We start from the raw sequence: 19,194 nt of genomic DNA on the forward strand, positions 1-19,194 counted from the left end.
TTTTATCTTCAAATAAATACTCATGTCTCTGAGGACTGAATAGGATGAAATCAATAGAGTGAAAGAGACATAGTAAATAATGTGAAATAAAATTCAGCTACAGTTAAGTTTAGACAGCAATTATCAACATTTTTATTTCTGGTATGGATTTAGTCACTAGCCAATTAATAAACAAGTTAAACTTTTAGGCTTTCCACTATGCAGATCTCCCTATGCAGGCAACAGCCTTGCTGTTGTTAAAAACAGAATATCACCTTGTACCTACATGAGAGCTAGCCTGCACCACAAGACAAAACCTTCTTGGCTCCCTGAACTGTTACCGATAATGAAGACTCTTGTAAAGAACAATCTTTATGCAAAGATCCAATGAGGAACTTCAGCACCAAAATGCTAAGCAGCACAATATCTATCTTTCAGGGCATCTGGATGTAACAATGGACTAGATTATGGATTGAAGAGAACTTTGGCATGACCTAAACTCCATTATATTTCTAAGCAGGCAAAAAGTACAACTACAGGCACCTTGAAAAGTTTAGGATCAAGGATATTCAGAGTTCTGATACCTCCAGGGTAGGCACCATCTCAGTGCGGGCTTGAGGGTTGCAATCTTTGACTTAGGCATCTCAATTAAATTCAGTTCACAGCCTATGTCACCATTCCAAGAGATGTCCAAATTCAAAACAAGACCTAATCACAAAATTCTTCCTCTTCTTTGGAATTTATATCTCTCAAATTTCAGAGTACTTGATACAAAAAAAAATCAAACTTAAACCACAAAGTTATAAGTTAGCATTACATGTTAGATTTTACTCACCAGGATGATTTGATATAGGAGGCTGGAATGCAAGTTCATTGTGAACTGGCCCTTTAAAAGAAAACATGCCATTTGTTTTACATGTGGAAAAATAATGTTTTCTTACTTCGCTTGTTTTCCTATTAAAAAAAGACTTGTGAGGATGCCTGATGTTATAAATCCCAGTAATTTCTGAATCAATTGGCCTAATCTGACAGGGGATAAAAATGCCCACAGAAAAATTACACTCCTGGAGGTTTCCTAAAAATTCAGAAGTTGAGTAAAGAGCTCCATTAGTATCCCAGAAGGAAAGGCTGCATGCTGCTCAAGCCATACCCGGCTCCAGGAGAGAACAGAAACCAGATATAGCATTGAGACATAAGAGAAATAGGACTTCACATCTGTCCCCAAGTTGTGCAAGGAGAGAATCAGTGTATAGAGGCAGGTGATACAAGTCTGTCAGAAACCACACTTCATTAGTTTCATCAATCACAAAACAAGTTGCCCAGCATGCTGTGGACTTAACCATAAGAAACTCACTGAAGATGGAAAGAAGCCCTAGAGAAATAATTTTCTAATAAAAAAAAAATACAATTAATATAGTCTTGGTATTCGTCAGTTTAATCTCTTGACTTTTATGAATTAACTGGGTCCTTTACAGGCAGCAGAGAACAAGAAGGAAAAATTTAAACATAGTATTATAAGTAAGAGCAGCTTTTGCAACAAGATATCAAAAGAAGCACAATGCTGGTAGGTGTCAAAACATGTGACTTTCTGAAATGAGAGATGGCAGTAGCCAAGAAAAGCTCTATGTAGTACCACCAGCCAGTTATAAATAGTAACTATGGAAAGATACATGCACTGAAAAACATTTATAGAATATCTACAGCACCACTAAAGTTTTTTTACATTCTGGTATTTCTGACAAACTAGATGACAGATGAAGTGGGATCCTAACAGACCAAAGTAATGAAACTTAATAACTGTATCTAAACCACAATTTTCTCGATAGAGACAAGCTGAAAACTCACTGTAATATCAGCTCACAGTTTATTCTCCCCTCTGCTAACCATGACTGCTGCAAACAGGTGATCTGGTTAAGTACTATATTAGAAGACCAAGAACTGTTCTAGCTTTTTGCCACAAAATTTAGAAAAACTTTAACTTGGGTGGGTTTTTTCCCCACTATACTCTTATAATACATATACTATGCTAGACACTTACACTAGCAGTTTGATCACTTTTTTCCTCCCCATCTCCTGTACCTTAAAACAAGAGATTCAAGTTTGTGTGCCAAATGTACTCATGAATCAGGCTGTGGCAAGACCAGTTTATTGACAAGTACTTTACTGCATGAGCTTTCACAAGGTTCTTTTAAACTGGCTAGGGTACGTGGACACACGTCTTCCAAAGCTTAGTATGACTTTAAAATTTTCAGAAAATAAAAACAGCCAAGAACTTCCAAGTTTTGAAAGAAAAATATGAAAACAACACATTCTAAATTGACTTCCTTTTCAGCAAAGGAAATATTTAGTACAGAATTGCAAAGCCTTAAAAAAAGAGGTTTAGAAAGGAAATGCTAGTTTTGTTAGGTATAGTAAGACATGTATAATATAGATGGTATCAGTATAGCTATCTGAGTTTCTAATCTCTGCTGCTTTAACAGAGGAAAGTCCATCAGGCTTTTATACTTAACTGTCAGAAAATACTAAACACAGTAATGGTAGGTCTGTAATATTAAACAACAACAACAAAAAAGTATTTGGGGGTAAACAGTAATCACAAATGAACCCCTACCATTCAACAAAATTGAAAATTAAGTGATCTGGAAATCTGCACTACTTACAGTAATGCCCAGGATGCATAGGTGGATGATGTTGAAGATGGCCATTCTGGTGGTGAGGTATGGTAGGTGTGTAGGCTGCTGTCCGACTTCCAGTCCAAGTTGTAGTACTATCTAGAAAAAGAAAGGAGTGGCTGGTTTTAAAGGGATTTTTTTTCTGTATCTCACTTCTAATCCTCTATTTCTCCTGACATTTGGAAACTGGTTTTAGAAAACTAAAAAGAGTGCATATATATATATATATATATAGTCACTGTGATGGTAAGTAGCTGGCTGAGCTGTAAACCCATTCTGCTGAGTTCCTGGCTGAGGCCCTGAAGCAATCTTTAAGAGTCCATCACTATGGCTACCTGTCAATATACTGGTAGGTTGACCTGGTAAAAGAACACACTACCTATTAATGAACGTTCCAAAATTTTAATTAAGAAGAGCTCAGCACTACTGGGTAGGAAAATACACCCAAGTAGGGGAACTGCAATACACAGTTCCTACAAGTTTGGTTTCAGTATTTTTTTCCATCCACCAGAGTGTCTTAGGGCAACTTGAAGCAAGATGCTCTGCATCAACTAATTTTGACTCTGACAACCTTAATATTTTAAAGAGTAAAAGTATGCAAAGAACCACGTTTATCAAGTGCATCTTTGTTTTGTTCACGTCTCATTTTTCAGTTTGAAAGGAAAGAAGAAATGTCAGGTTTTACTGAATAACATAGCTGGAATAGATTTGGTGTGAATCCAAACAGGCCAGCAGCAGGTCCAATAAGTTGTTTATTTTCAGCATGTTATAACTACTGTTCCTAAGGAGAACTCATTTGTGTTCATCCAAAACATAGGGAATGGTATTTTATTTTTTTTGAAATAGTTCTTGAATAGAGCTGCACACATAACTGGATTCCTTCCTGAGAAAGTTGCTGGGCTTTTTTCCTCCCAAGTAAGTATTTCAGGAATTATCTAAGCTTTAAAGTAAAACTACAGATATTACAGAACAGGTTAACAGAATTTGATTTTAAAAGACTTCAGCTCAGCCATTAACACTAAACCGATCAGCAGTTTCACAAGTGCACTTGCACTCTCAAACTGTTGTGGGCTAGCGGAATTTAATACATTGAGAATTTAAACTAAAACCCAAAAATGAGCCTTTTTTTCTTGTCCACTTGGCTCCAACAATTATAACACTGATGAGAAAAAGTTATTGACAATAAACTGTTGTGCAAAAGCAATACAATTAAACTGCCTATCCTTTTTTCTCTGCTGGAGACAGACACCACATCTCAGCTTGGCAAAACCATCATTAGCTTTAACAAAAAAGTGGCCAGCTAAAATTCAAGACATTATAAAAACATAATTCCACCATAATTCAAATTTGATAACATGAAATCCATCATATTCACACATCTTTGATATTAAAGTGACAATGAGTATGTGAAACCCCTCCAAACTTCATGGTTTCCCTACATTAGGGCTGCAGGATGCTGCGCACATAATGCTTTACTGTCCTGCTGGAGTGAAATGTGAGGTTTGGTGTTGGCAAACCAGACTCTTCCACTTGTACCAAATACACACAAAAAAGTAACAAAAAACTTCAACGCAGTACTTCCACAGGCTCATGAAAATATTAATTAGGGTTGTCACTTTGGTAGTACAGTGGGCCATTATAAAAATAATCAAGTTAAAACTGGAAGATACATTTTGTCAATTGTGGAACACTAAAGAATTGCCTTAAAACATCTTGATACTGCTACCTTACAGCATATCTGTTTGTTATCCCATTTGCTGTTGTGATAAAATAATAAAATTCTTCCATTTCTACAACAATAATCAAATAATAGCCATAATATTTTTGTTACTGGCCAATTGTTTTAACATTGTGTTACTGAACCTTGGGCATATTCAAGAGTCTTGTAACGGTCATGTAGTGTCAGTCTCACTGAAAAAAGACTGGGCCACCAGGAAAAGTTACTCAAATTATGCTCCAAGGTAAACCCTTATGTTAATGCTTATGAGACTGCCTAGATCATATTGCCACACACTTTTACCAGTGTAGTGTGGCAGCAGCACAGTTCCAATACAAGATCTACTTTGTCAAAAATCAGTGATTATTTTTGAGCTTTCACATTTTCAGAGTTTAGTATTTCATATAATCTCGTTCTTACTTGTTGAAGCCACAGGAATGTTGGGAAAATTAGTGGTGCTGGTAGTGCTAGCCTCAGTAGGAGCTAACATGGCTGGGGTGCTATAAGGCTCTGTAGATGCCCTGTTACTTGGTGGATGCTGGATGGTTTGGACTGAATGGCCTTCAGCAGAAGACAATGAGGGCTGCCCCTCATAATCATGAACGTATTCGTCTTTCACCAACATACTTGAAGGAGCTGTGAAGAAACAAACAGTTAAACATGCAAAGCAAATCTATTTTCAAGATTTAACTACAGATTGTGCTACTACATTCAAGCAATAACAATGCCATTAAAACGGGGGGGGGGGAATTTAACCTATATAAACATTGCTAAAGCACTCCACTAAAATACAAATAAACACTTCAAGCCAGCAGCAAGAAATTTTGAAGCATAACTGAATAGAAAAGCAAACTGTTTATTTTGCTTACTGCTATCAAACAAGCAGTTTAGTCCCACAATAGTAGACTCCAATAGCATTTTGTTTTCGAGTCCATCACTGTGTGATTGGACATGGTTAATAAAAGGGAGGAACATGCTTTTTGTCAAGCACCTAAATATATGTTAACGAAGTAGTTAACAAACCAATTCCTAGTATACAAATGCCAACATAAATAAATCTCCTATGAAAAACAATTCATTAACACAGTACATAAAAAACTTCATGCATTCCTTAAATAATTTTAAGCAACTCCCATCCAAATTGACTAGAAACATCACATTCAAAGACAATACACCAATACTCCATATTTAATAATGTAGCCACTAATTCAGAATATTCCACCTACAGTGTAAGGAAATTACTACCATTGCCACTACAAGAATTTCTATATATCCTATTGAGAATCTTTAAATAACACACTACATTAGCTCCCATGCTCATAAGCAGACTTAAATATATTAAAATGTGACAGTATTTTTTTTCTTTCCTGCTGCAAAAACAGTTGCATGACATGAAAACATTTATGTATTTAACTGCTGGCTAGTAAGCTTTGATTCTGTATAAAAGGATCATTTTTCAGAAGACACATGTAACAATTACAGAGGTGAGCAAACAAGCTAAAGCTTGTGAAGTTAAGAGTTTGTTGGGTGGGTTGGGTTTTTTTTAAGTTGCCTTTGCTAAAAATATTGGGTAATCCAAATTTCTCTATGAATTTCTTCCTGAAGGAAAAAAAAATACCAGTTTTGAAACCAGCTGCACAATCTCATAATTTCTGAAAAATGTTCATTAGAGATTTAATGTCCAATTTCTCTCAAGTTTGAGACAGCAAGAATATTAGACTCCTTCATTCAATTGCATATTAATTACAGAACTTATACCAGTTTATTGCTAAACTACTTATTACATCATAAGCATCTATTATTCCCAATTCAATTAATTAGCATATCATACAGGTGCACATGGTTTTGGGTGTCTGGGTTTTTTTATTAATTAGCAGCATTCAATGGTGAGAGTTTTGTTGTTTGGGGTTTTTTTGTGGGACTTATAAGTTGTGAGCAATGAAAACAGAACATACTGAGAAGCTCAGCTGAAGCCTCAATTTAAAGAATTTATCACTCCTCTTATATGCTACTTAGCTGGTTTTCCCAAAACCAGAGAGAAAAATGCATTTTTGTCTGCTCTCTATAATCTTTCCTAAGGAGATACAATGGAATAAACTGTGTACACACTGAAGAATTTAACACAGTTTGCACCCATAGAAATGCAATAGTAAACAGAACTACTTACCAGAACTCTGTAGTGTCAGTCCCGAGAGATCTTTAAAAAGAAGAAAAAGAAAAGGGGGCATAGAAAATTATATTCAGAGATCTTCAACAACTTTTGAACATTAAGTTTATAAACTTTACAAATTGGTACTACAGACTACATATTATATCCCCTCTATCTCAACACAAGTCTCAATGTTAAATTATTCCTAGGATACACATTAACTGCAAAAACTGTGTGCAAAGCCAACAGAAAGACTTAAACAAAAGCAACAAATTGTTCTTTTAAATTTAGAATAAAAGAATAATTCCATTAAGAAGATGGACAAGAGTATATGAGAGTAATTTATAATTAGATCATTAAAAAGTAATGTTTCTAATTTAGGCCTGTATTTTCTACACTTAAAAGGAAAACATTTTAAACTTTATTCCCACTGTTCCATTTTAAATCAAGAGTCTACTTACCAATGCCAGGCGATACTACACGCTCATAATGGTAAGGATTTACACAGACACTGTCACATTTTAAGTCAAAAGCATACTGACAATATTTAACATGCTTGAGTTCATTTTTATGAAGATCAGGCCACCTCCAAAGACGAGCATAAATCACATGAGGGAATCCCTTGCGACCAGCCACCTAAAAAGTTAGACACAAGAGTTGATTGGGAAAGTAGAAATACATTTCATTTTACTTAGTAGGGAGCAAAGCTGGAAGAGGACAAACAACAACACAACCTTTCTCCATCATCAAAATATGGGGAAAAAAAGGGTGATGTACAGTTTACCCAACTTCTGTACTCAACAGAAATAAATCTCTATTAGGGTTTTGCTATGGTTAAATCAACACTGTGATTCTTAAGAAAAAAATACTGGATACAAAATGGCAGAAGCAGAATTTGTGCTTAAGGTAGCATGTATGGTCACCTTCCCCACCATGGATGACTAAGGAGCTTTGCCCCAGAAGAGGAACGAGGTGCTGAGCTACACTATAAGGAATTTACAAGTAGAAGAATGCCATTCCATTATAATGAAAAAAAAAAAATTAAAAAATGCTTCTAGGGTAGACAGAAAGCTAGCCACCAAACATGACATCTGTCCTGGAACAAGGAAATTGTAACCAAAGCTATACAGGTACTGAGTACTGATGATATAAGGCTAACATAAATTCTCAGTGCAGACTCCTTGGAGTACCTTCTTAGAATAGGTCTGTCTTTATACTTCTGACCAACACAGAGCTAACAGAAGCTTGTAGTGAAAATACCAGGATAAACAGCCAAACTTGTTACATGACCCTGGTTTTTACTACCACACACATACTCATTTAGAACAGCTGATCCAATACCTTCTGCTCCTTTTGGAAAAAAACCAACCAAACAAACAAAAAACTACTGCAGCAGTCCAGAGCTCCAGCCATAAAACATGCCTACAAATGGGGGCAAGGGTAGATGCAAGAGAAGAGCTACTCTTCCTCAACACTCTAGGATCCTGTGTCACTCACTTTTGCTCCAGCTTCACTAGGAGGAAAACATCTGATTTTCACTTATACTAACCTGAAGCCTCCCATCCAGCGTTCTCTGTATTGTAACACACTTGCTAGGATGAGCTCCATTTGTGGTTATAGCTGTAATCAAAGAATCCAATTCATCCTTTTTCTCCTTTAGCTTTTTAACTAAACTTTCAATTGCGCGTTTTGCAAAAGTTTCACTCTCTCCACCTTGTCGATGGCACATCAAGCTGTGAACAATGCTCAGACAAGCATCATTACTTGTTGGTGTGTTAGTAATAGACATATTGTCCATTTGTCACAGCTTTTTCTTTCAGATCAAATGTCAGTTTTGGGGGCTGTTATGATTTTCAAGCTGATGAACAAGAGATGATCCAAGTTAAGTGTTAGATGTACTGTCTCTTGGTAAAACCTAGGAGGAAAAAATATCTACATTAGATTTGTTTTTAACATTGCAGATCATGTTTCTAAGGAAGTCTGTGGCTCTGTGCTTCTTTTATTTTCAAGTGCAGGATATTAAAAGTATGTGACAAAACTGCATTTCTTGTCCCATGATAGCTAAAACATGCTTAAGACACTGCTTGCACAGTTTTAGATATAAGATTTATTTTCCCCTAGTAACAATATTTAAATAAAGATTATAGTTTATATATATGTACAAATAGTATGTACATATAGAAATGTATTAAATGAATCAGGAAAAGGAGAACAGTAACAATGATTTCCTATGTTTTATACTGGCAGGATGAAAACAAGTGAAAATACTGGCTGGGAATCAAGTGGCACTGATTTAAACAAAATGTGAATAGTGAATAAGCATGAATACACACCAGAATAATCTGTCATCTTCATTTAATAATTCTGTTCAAATAGTTCAACTATGTTCTGACCTCCAATCAATTCTATTTCTCTTTGCTAACCAGAAAGGCAAAAATTCTGCCTGGCCATTAACTTAATACACATTTATGTAAATTAGTATTGTGTGTATTTTTAGATATGAAAACCTCAACTGGCACATTTGTCTTTTCTTGTTTGGATCCAGCTTCTTCTGGATCAAGACAATTCGACTGAAGTCACTAACAAAGCACTTCTGAATTGTCTCAAACAGAACTGTCTTAGTTACACTAAATATAAGCTCAAGACCAAGTCCCTCCTAACACACTTAGCCATTAAACTCCACTTGTTAAGAACCTGCAGTGGTTTCTAGTCATGAAGCCATTCTTCTCAAAGCCAGCAGACATGATCCTTTTTAAGTTTCCTTTAATCCACAAATTATAGCTGGCCTGATTTTCTTGATTTTGAATGAGACAATTGTTACACGTTATCTTGCTTTATCCAGAAACATAGGACAGCAGATTTTGTGCAGTTGCAGAAAAGGAGTCTAATGTTGTCAAAAAGCTGCTCTGATTCTTCAAGCAGCTCTGGCTTCACTAACACCATTCTATGAACTATGTGGTCTGGCTTTCTGAATAAACTGGCAGCAAATACATATAAGTGATTTTACTACATTTACATTTTCCAAGTAAACTTAAAATAGCAGCCTTTTTGAAACTACCATGTTGTTCCCAGCACTGTAAATAAAATATATGTGATTTCAATTGTTAAAGAAAAAAATGTTTGTTCTCATTATCTGAAGAACACATCCAGGCAAAGACCTGTTTCTGCACTGGAATTTTCCATGTCATTAGAAGTACAGCAGTAGCAGCTATTTATTGGAAACAAATGCATTGCACAAAAATAAGAGTGGGGTGTTAATTTAGAAAGTTAACGTATCACACAAGTTACAGTATTAACATGACTTCCCTCCTTGTAAAAGGAATATTGCAACACAAATCCAGCACAATTATAAAAGGAAACAAACTCTTCCCTACTTAGTATTTTTTCTGATTTCAACTTGAATACATCACATTTTGGTATACTTGGGGAAAAAACCCAGCGCAAATCCTCCCCCCCTCCATTTTCAATACTTTTCTTTTGTAAGAATGCTTCCGGACCTAATTTCTCCCAAAGGAAAACAATTATCTATAAATTTGAGTAAGATCATTTTACCTAGCTATTAAAGTTTCTCCCTCAATACCAGCTTCTTTTAATGCTTCAAATCAGTAAGACTCTATTAAAAGTCAAGCTTAACCTGCCATTCATTCTCCACAGCAACTCGAATTCACGTAAATCTCAAAGCTTACCAGCTAAAACAAAATAGAACATAATTTTCCTTAAATATAAAACAGCATCCCAGATAGATACACATAAGTAAACACAAATAAGTCACTTGATAAAGCTACTAGTTAAAGGAGCTTTAAATAAAGATGCTTAAAATTAGACATGCAGGTCTTTTACATCCCTAAAACCATGAATGGGAATTTTGATGGCTGACTTTCAGAAGACTAAGATCAAGCAAATAAACCCTTGTTTAAGTGTAACGATCTTTAGAAATGTTGAAGTCACCCCTCAGCTGCCACTGTGCTCAGTAGGAGCAGCTGATTCTGCAGCATTTTTGAAAGCCAGGTGTCGTGGGTTGATAAAGAAGTGAGTTTTTTTGGGAAGTTTTAGTCAAACTAAATCTCTGTTCTCAAAACCCTTGGCCGCAGGGGAGGAGAAAATAAGGGGTACTGTTGTCCCAAAATAAGAAATTGTTATTTTCTAGTACTTAGCAAAACAACCTTAAAAAGAACCCTATAAACAGTTCTAGTCCATAGACAGTAGTAAGAACACTGTATATAGAAAGAAGATATCACAATAGCAGATTTTCTCCGAGTAGTGCCATGTGTAACATAAAACCATAAAAAATTCCAACTGTTTCCTGTAAAAGACTATATTACAAGAAAAACTCCTCTCTCTCTTGATAAACTAAAATTAATTATCTAAGAAGTAGTAACTTAATCGAAAATCCAAAGTTTTGTCTCACTATACTTTAGTAGAAATTAAGTGAAAAGAAAAAGAATGTTTTAGGTTTTCATTCTAAATCTTGTGTGTTTCTTTTATTATAGTATAAGTTTTTTTCTTTATTTCTAAACTTAAACCTACTCTACTCTGTTTCTAATCACATCTCACAGTAACCATTTAAGAAAATATATTTTCATAAGTACACTAGCACTGTGCCAGTGCCAACCCATAACACCAGGCCAGTTTAAGATTTTGAATACTGTTAAACACTGCTGATGCATAATTGCTCATTAATTCAGGAGCCTCCTTTTAGAAGTTACATCTACAGAAATCTTGTCTTTAATCTTGCAATTTTGATCCCCAAAAAGAGGGAGTGAGGTCAGTGGATATCAATCTGGCACATAATTGATAAGTGCCATGACATATTTTCTCTGAAGTATTAGTATATTTTGGAGACAATCCAAGTTTTTATGTTTTACAAATGGACACTACAGTTCAAGCTTAGATCTACAGTTGAATACATAGGGCCAAATATATTGAGCAAAGAAATTCTTAATTCCCTCTACCCAGGAATTTCATGGAAACAGAAATGGGTGAGAGTGCTTTGGGAAAAAAGAGGCAGAGAGAAGAGACAGGGAACACGAGAAAAACAGCAGCAGGAGACAGTGCTTGTAGTAAAGCTCTCAGCTTCATTCACCAAGGAACAAAAAGGTATTTCTCTCCCTTTTGCTATAGTGTGATGAGAGCAGAACAGGGAAAAAAGGGACAAGTAATATAAAATGCTAACAAGTTACAAAGTTATAGAGAAGTACTTGATTATGTTTGGACTCAAATGTCTTTTCCAATCTTAACGATTCTATAATTCTGTTATAGAAAGTAATTTATTTCAATAACTAAGTATTAACAGGTAGGTATTAACAGGTATAAAACAAGTGAACAACTAGTATTCTGTAATACTCTAAGTATTGGAACAAGAATAAAAGCCTCTGAATAAGTAAATCTGTAAGACAAAAGAAGTTCAGATTGCCAGATAATTAAAATCACCCTTGATGAGCTGCAACAAACACACTATTATCTCAGAGAATTGATATGTAACCATTAACTGAAACTCTTCCTTCAAGACTGATGCAAACTTGAACAAACACCATAATTCTTCCATACATCCTATATAGCCTGAAGACCTCACCTAAACTCCCATTAAGTGCCCTAGTGTGACCGTAAGCCACATTTTGCAATTTCAGGAGAACAATCAACCCCCAACAAAAAAAGGAAACAATACACTTATGCAGACAACCCAAGCAGTTATGGAGCTGGAAATCAGGGATGTAGCCCAAAGGAATATGATCCAGGCAATCAGTAATCCAACATTTTGGGCAAGACAGTTAATCCAGGCCCGACACTGATATGATAAATCCTACTGTAAACAAATAGGGTAGTGAACCTGCCACTGATACTCTGGAATGTGATTTACTAGTAACAGCCATCCCAAACAGATTTCCAGCATTTTGATACTAAGTAGTAATGTGATGCTAACAAACTGGCTAATTAGAAAAGCATACAAATTGACATCTTGCTAGAACATTTCACATGAATAAAGGACAAGAAAGGCTTTTGTCTCCAAAATTAGACAAACACAAAGATGTCAGAAAATCAGCATATACATTTGATAGCTTTTAACCACCAAAACATTACTACAGTTTTGCTGTTTAATAATGCAGTAGTATAAGTTTTATGATAAAGAAAAATCCATAAACCAATAAAAAGGCAGCTTATGATTTGATGAAGATATGAATTATTAAACTGCAGATACATTCCAGCATATTAGATTATTATCTACTTGCCCAAAGGGTGAACAGGAACAAAGTGTTTGTAGACATAAGAACAATTAGCATTAAAGAGCAAGAGAGAGTACTAAGAAAGTACTACACACACTGTTCTGTACAGTAAGAGCCAACACTCCCCAGAATACTAATTTTGTGTGCATACCTGAATCATAAGTCTCAATTCTGCTCATCTCACTGTCAGTAGCTACAAAAATGTAAGACATATGACAGCATAATAGGAACTGGAAAAGAGTTTTAAGACAACTGAGTGGCAACTCTTTCATCTTAACATCAATTCACAGTTAAAAAAGTAGGAGCAACCATTTCTTTGTGGAAGAAGCTGCTACCAAGTGCAGCTCTCAGCATTTTTTACTCCTCTCAGCTTCAACCTGTGCACTTTGACTGCTTTGAAAAGCACTTTACAAATGCAACAGACTGATCCTATAAACAGAGCAAACGTTTCTGCTGCACACAGTTCCAGTTTTCTTAATCTTGTTCAAGAAACTAATACAACAGTAAAAACACATCCCAATCCATATCTTGTTTTTGAATGCATGGAGGGGGGCAGGACACAGTGAGCAAGGTAGAGCTACTACGCTGATGTGACTACATACACATACATTTTAAATCCTAGAAAGTTTCTTTTTTTCATTTTGGTTCCACTCCCCTCTCCACATTTTTATTTTTGAGAAAGCATACAGCTGAAAACAACTCCTCTTTTCAATATAGACTTCTGTATGGTCAGAGAAGGAAGACTACTGCACCTTACACCATGAGAGTGAGAAGGGCAGTAAGCTCTTCTACAATTGGATCTATTTCCACAATACAGTTCTAGGCACCTCAAACTACCTCACTTGTGAGAGAGCACCCCTGGGGTCCCACTGAGCAAGAGGTCATCCCCTCCTCATCCTAGCACCTGGGGATGAGGATAAAAACCCAGAAACGGCAGGAGAGACCATATTCAGAGAGCAGAAGGTGGTGAAAATCCTTGCCATAGAATGACATGGCAAATCTGAACTCTTCCTCAGAGGATCCTGCAAGATTCCTCTTCTTGCAGAAGGCTTCCTTCAACAAGGGCAAACAGTAATTTGTCAAAAGCTCACAGAGAAAACAATTATGGCTACACCAAGCAATAAAAGGAAGAATCAAACCTTGCTCAGGCAAAAGCAGTGTGATTTTTCACTTGTATGTAATGTTTTGATACCCTAGAAATAGGTGTATTAGATAACATCTTTATTGTAATCTGCACAGAGATAATGTTCTCTGCACTTGCTCAAACTTTAAAAAAAAATCACTTCCAGAAACACAGAAAATTCCAGCCTCAAACAAAAGTAGATTTTTTCACAAGGTCAGCAACATAGAAGAGTCCTAAAATTCCAGCAAGACCTTAACAACAGCACAGCAAAGGCTGCTCCTCATCAGGATCCACGGATCTGCTTTCAGCACACCTTTGTTCTCCACTAAATCTGTTGATTCCTCTCAAAACTCACATCCCTATTGTGTTAGCTTCCACCAAATGCATTATGTAAAGAGCCATCTACCTAAAAAAGGAATTCTAATTAGAGACACTGCTTTTCTTTAGGCTTCAGCTCTTTGAAATAAAGTTTCTATATCAATATTAAACATGCCTACACAACAAGCAAATCAAAAGAGGTTCATGACTGCAAAGTGAGAAGAAACTCCTTCCAGTCACAATCCAACCAAGAAAAATAAGAGGAGGGCCAGAAGGACAAGTTGTCTACTTATCATGATGCTAGAATACAAAAACACATTTAATTTTATAGGGCAGTACAACTCTTTCAACAACCTTGCATGGAATTATCTACATTACTGAACAAAGTAACAACAGTGCAGGAGCCTGAATTCACTCTTGCCTGTTGACAGTGGCACACTATTATTAACCAAGATAATTTGAGAAGCGGTGGTAAAAGACACCACGATCCTACTCCAACCGTATGTGTTTGAGAAGAACTAGCTTGCAGTAGCACAATTTGGGTACTAAATGATAACACACCTAACTCTCAACTAGATTACCCCACAAATTAACCCATCTTTGTAGGAAAAACATATAAGGCTCAACTATGCAGGGAGGGAGGGAGTGAAGGAAGGATCTTAATTAATACCCCTTGTGCTGAGCAGCCCCATGCTGTCTGAAAATGAGCTAAAAGCACCGTTCTTTGTTACTGCAAATAAGATGGCAGATTTCAAAGAATTAAACGAGAAGCGGCTCACATAAAACCACCTAGAGCGTTTTTCTAGCGTGCGGGAGAGAGGAGGATGAGAGCAGTCTGCACGAACGGCAGCGGAGGAAAGTTTAGCTGGGAACAGGCCAGTTGGAGAGCCGTTGCCGGGATCTTAAAAAAATAATACTAGAAGTTTGAAGGCGGGGCGATCATATTTTTTTCTCGTTCAGGAAAAGAGGGGGAGATGGGGAAGGAGCCAGGGAGGGGAAGCCAGAGAAGCGGGGCCGAGGAGAAGCCCCCGGGCGGCGGGTGGGGGGAGCCGCTGTCTCGGCTCCCCGGAGCAGCAGCCGGCACGCCTCCAGCGCGGCGGGGCGGCCCGGCCCGGTCCTGCGGCAACCTCGGCGGCGAGCGGTAGGAGAGGGCGTGCTGCGGGCGGCCTCGGCGGGCAGGCGGACGAGAGGCGAGAGCGGATGTTACCTGGGCCGCGGGCGGCGGCGGAGCGGCCGCTCTCCGGGCGCGGCCTGCGGCTGGGGTGAGGGGTAGCGATGGCTGCAGGAATGTGCCTACTCTCGTCTCAGCTGGTACGGCAGAACGGGCTAAGCCTCCGTCCCCCCACCCTCAGGCCGGCGGCACGGGGGAGGGGGAACCCAGGCGCCCAGTGACGGCCGTCGTCACCGTCGCCTCGTCACCGCAGCTCCGGCCGCTCGCGCTCCGCAGTCGCCTCCGACACGTCCGGACGCCACTGCACATGCGCGACATCCGGGTAACACTCTCCACCGCCACCACAACCAAGCGCCTCTGCGCTCCCCTCGTCACACGACACTATTACGCCTGCGCGCCCGTCGCCCCGCAATAGCCATACTGCCGGCAGCCGGAAACTGGGGCGGGTGGGCACAGTCGGGGTTTAATTTTATGGTTGGCATCGGGCGAGGCCGGCAGCGCTCCTACAACTGCAAGCGCGGCCCCAAAAAGGAACAGGTCCAAAAATGGAAGCCAAACAAATGTGCAGGGCCGCGATAGCAACCCCCATAAATGTATGGCCATGGAAATACAACCCCCATAAGTGCAAATCCCTACAAATACAACCCCAACAAATGCACTGCACCACAAATCAGAATCCTAGACTGGTTTGGGTTGGAAGATATCTCAAAGCTCATATAGCTCCAATCCCTTCCTCCGATGGGCAGGGGCATCTTCCAAAGACCAAGTTGCTCAAAGCCACATACAACCTGGCCTTGGACACTTCCAGGGATGGGGCAACCACAGCTTCTCTGGGCAACCTGTTCCAGTTCCTCACCACCCTCACAGGAAAAACAATTCTTCCAAATATCCAGTCTCTGTCAGTGTTGGGTGGAAAGGGTTAAAAGTGGAAGAATGGTGAGGAGGATTGTAGATTTGCTCAAGTGACCTTGCAGCTGGGAATGCCAAGGCCTGGAGAATAACAGTGTGGGAAACCCCATATATTATGTCCACTGTTAAAAACGGGACCACATTCCCAGTACTAAAAGTGATTTCAGCATTTATTATAATAAAAAAGCCTAAAGCAAGGGGGCCCGCGGGCCAAGCAGGAGAGTTCCCATCAAGGATGCTGCAGCGCCGGCGCTGGGTCTTCTTGAACAGTGATGTCCCCGATGTTCCAGGTGGAGCGGCACAAATTCAGTGGGTCAGATGCCCCTTTTTATCCTGTTTTTTGTCCTTTGGATTGGTTTCTTTTTGGATCCTTCATTTGCATGAAGGTTTAAGGCACTTGATTGGCCCATTACAGTTCTGTCCAGGCTGGCTCATTTCGCTTGGGGGTGGTGCACTTTACTTAGGTGTAATATGGTACATTGAGTACCATATTTCTTATAACTACCCTTTAAACCCCTTTTACAATATAATAACCAAACTAACAGTACATGCTTAACAATTATCAACTATTTTGCAACAGTTTCTAACCTATTTTTAACATCCACTGCTGTTTATCTTCTGTTTTGAGAAGTAGAATTTCTGCTTAGAGACAACGTAGGTGTTTGGAGAGACTTGGAGGCACTCTCATGGACATTCTTGAACTCCCTGTTTTGGGAGAGAGATCAAAGCTCAGAGATCATAAAAAGCACAGACGACATCACAACATGGTGCTAAACTATGCGTGCACAGGCCCTGGATAAATTGGTGCAAACAGTAGATCTGCCACCCACTAGCATGGACTGAGCCTAATAATGCCTGTATTCCCACTTGTGTGTCTCCACCCGGGTGTTGCTTCGGGATCCTCTGGTTAGCGAGGTAATGAAACAAATTTACTTTTTGCATTTCAGCCATAGTTTTGTGGTTGTGTCAGCAAAAATGTTGGGTTAAATGAAACTCTCTAGCACTATTTCTTTTAGTATTCGGGAGTAGGCATTACTTTATTCTGGCCAGGGTGCATAGGGATGGCTCCACGTACATGCACATGACTTTCAAAAATTTTCACTTATGTAATTATTTTTAGCAAACAAAGAAATTAATGTTCATTGGTTTTAAATTACATAATTATCTTCATTATTAGTTTTCTGTCTTCTATTGGTTATTGATTTCTTACTTCTTATGCCAGTTAGTCCATGTTTTTCAGTCTTTTTATTATCTTTTTCCCAGACAGGGAGTCTCCAGCACTCAGGCTGAAATGTCTTCGTTAGTCTTTTCTTTATCTTCTGGTTACTCCAACATGTCCTTGGAGGGCTATAAATTCTGGATTCCAGGTGTCCAGCTTTTAACTCTCCCAAGCTTTGTTCACTGAAACTTATCAGGGTTAGTTTAGCAAAACTTAAAAGTTTCAGTAATCTAATAATCACACTTTAGCAATAAGAGTCTGTGAAAAGAAAGTTAGCTATGTGCTGGCCAGAGTGGAAAACTACACTGCTTGACTTCTTATGATTAATACACTGCTTATGATTAGTTAAAACAATTTAAAAGTTAATTAAAGCCATTAATTAGAAAAAAATAATTAGAAAAGTTTTATAATTTCCAACAGTTGTTCTAGCTGCCTGCTTATGTCGAGTCACACAGTCAGTTTGAAGCCATTGCCTCATGCCCTTGTCCAAAGTCCCTCTCCAGCTCTCTTGTAGTCACTTTAGGTACTGGAAGGTGCTCTAAGTTCTCCTCGGAGCCTTCTCTTCTCTAGGCTTAACAACCCCAACTCTCTCAGCCTGTCTCCATAGCAGAGGTGCTCCAGCCCTCTGATAACCTTCATGGCCTCCTGTAGATTTGCTCCAACAGGTCAATATCCTCCCTATGTTGGGGCTCCAGAAATGTACACAGTCTTCCACGTGGAGTCTCACAAGAGTGGAGTAGAGGGGCAGAATCCCTTCCTTTGACCTGCTGGTCACACTGCTTTGGATGCAGCCTAGAATATTGTTGGGCTCCCAGAAGTTGAAGCCATGCAAATGTAACCCCAACAAACTCACAGTCCTGCAAATGCAAAGCCCCACAAATCCAATCCCAACAAATGCATTGGGCCAGAAATGCAACTGCTTTTCTATTTTGCATCACCTCATACAGCTAAAGCAAACTCTGCAAAGGAATTAATCTGAAATGGAGAAGATTAATTTTTCTTAACTAGAAGGCTACATCTTTCTGCCTTTGTGGTGTTGGGCCACCATTAGAATACAAACAGAAGGGAAAAGGTTCATTAAGTACCATATCCACTACAAAACACAATATATTTTTGCTAAATATGTGGGGTGTTTGGCAATGTGCTAGTTGAAGTACTAAGGCCTGAACAACAGGCCCTGAGCCAAAGTAGACCTCTAGATGAACCTTCCAACTAAATGTTATATATATATTCACTCAGCTAAGTATTGTTATGTGTGTTCATTTATTGGCAAAACATGTATTTCCCTTTCCGTATCTAGAAACCAGACAAGGCCACATCTGGCTTTGTTAGGGGGATGTAGGATCAAAGACAATTCCCTGGGTTCCTCCTTGAGCTCTGGCCAGGCTTTGTGAGAAAGCCAGCAGGAGAATGAAACTAGAATCTATGTCAGCTTGTTTGTTTAACAGTATAACAGCTGGGCTACTATCACAGCAAAGTCAGGAAGCCTTGTGACAATCCTGCAAAGTTGGATGTACTGCAGGATTTCCCAGTTCCCGGGCATGGTTCTCCAGCCCTTCGCTGTGATAGCTTCTCTCAGCTGATGTTTAAAGGATGTCTGGATGAAGGGATAAAGTATTAGGGTAACTGGTGATGTATCTTTCTTAATCATCATAGGCATTCTTTTGTAGTAATGATTATGTGCATTGCTTATCCTTTTGTAATTCTTTGCGGTTT

General features: G+C 38.6%; 1 protein-coding gene across 6 annotated transcripts in view; it reads right to left on the bottom strand.

Annotated features, from left to right (window-relative positions):
* Positions 1–15,588, bottom strand: part of LOC128821393 (mothers against decapentaplegic homolog 4) — a 31,874-nt gene extending 16,286 nt beyond the window's left edge. For all 6 annotated transcript variants that reach the window (XR_008441094.1, XR_008441093.1, XM_054002386.1 and 3 more), the window contains exons 1-7: positions 15,387–15,588; positions 8,067–8,432; positions 6,979–7,153; positions 6,536–6,565; positions 4,789–5,004; positions 2,640–2,750; positions 815–865 (exon numbers count right to left, since the gene is read on the bottom strand). Coding sequence is in view for 4 of the 6 variants with exons in the window: in XM_054002386.1 (XP_053858361.1) it covers positions 815–865; positions 2,640–2,750; positions 4,789–5,004; positions 6,536–6,565; positions 6,979–7,153; positions 8,067–8,315 (832 nt within the window). In the remaining 2 variants the exon portion in view is untranslated. The remainder of the gene's footprint in view (positions 1–814; positions 866–2,639; positions 2,751–4,788; positions 5,005–6,535; positions 6,566–6,978; positions 7,154–8,066; positions 8,433–15,386) is intronic.
* Between the last annotated feature and the right edge of the window lie 3,606 nt (positions 15,589–19,194).

The sequence above is a fragment of the Vidua macroura genome, chromosome W, assembly GCF_024509145.1.
Source record: "Vidua macroura isolate BioBank_ID:100142 chromosome W, ASM2450914v1, whole genome shotgun sequence".
Classification (NCBI taxonomy): Eukaryota; Metazoa; Chordata; class Aves; order Passeriformes; family Viduidae; genus Vidua; species Vidua macroura.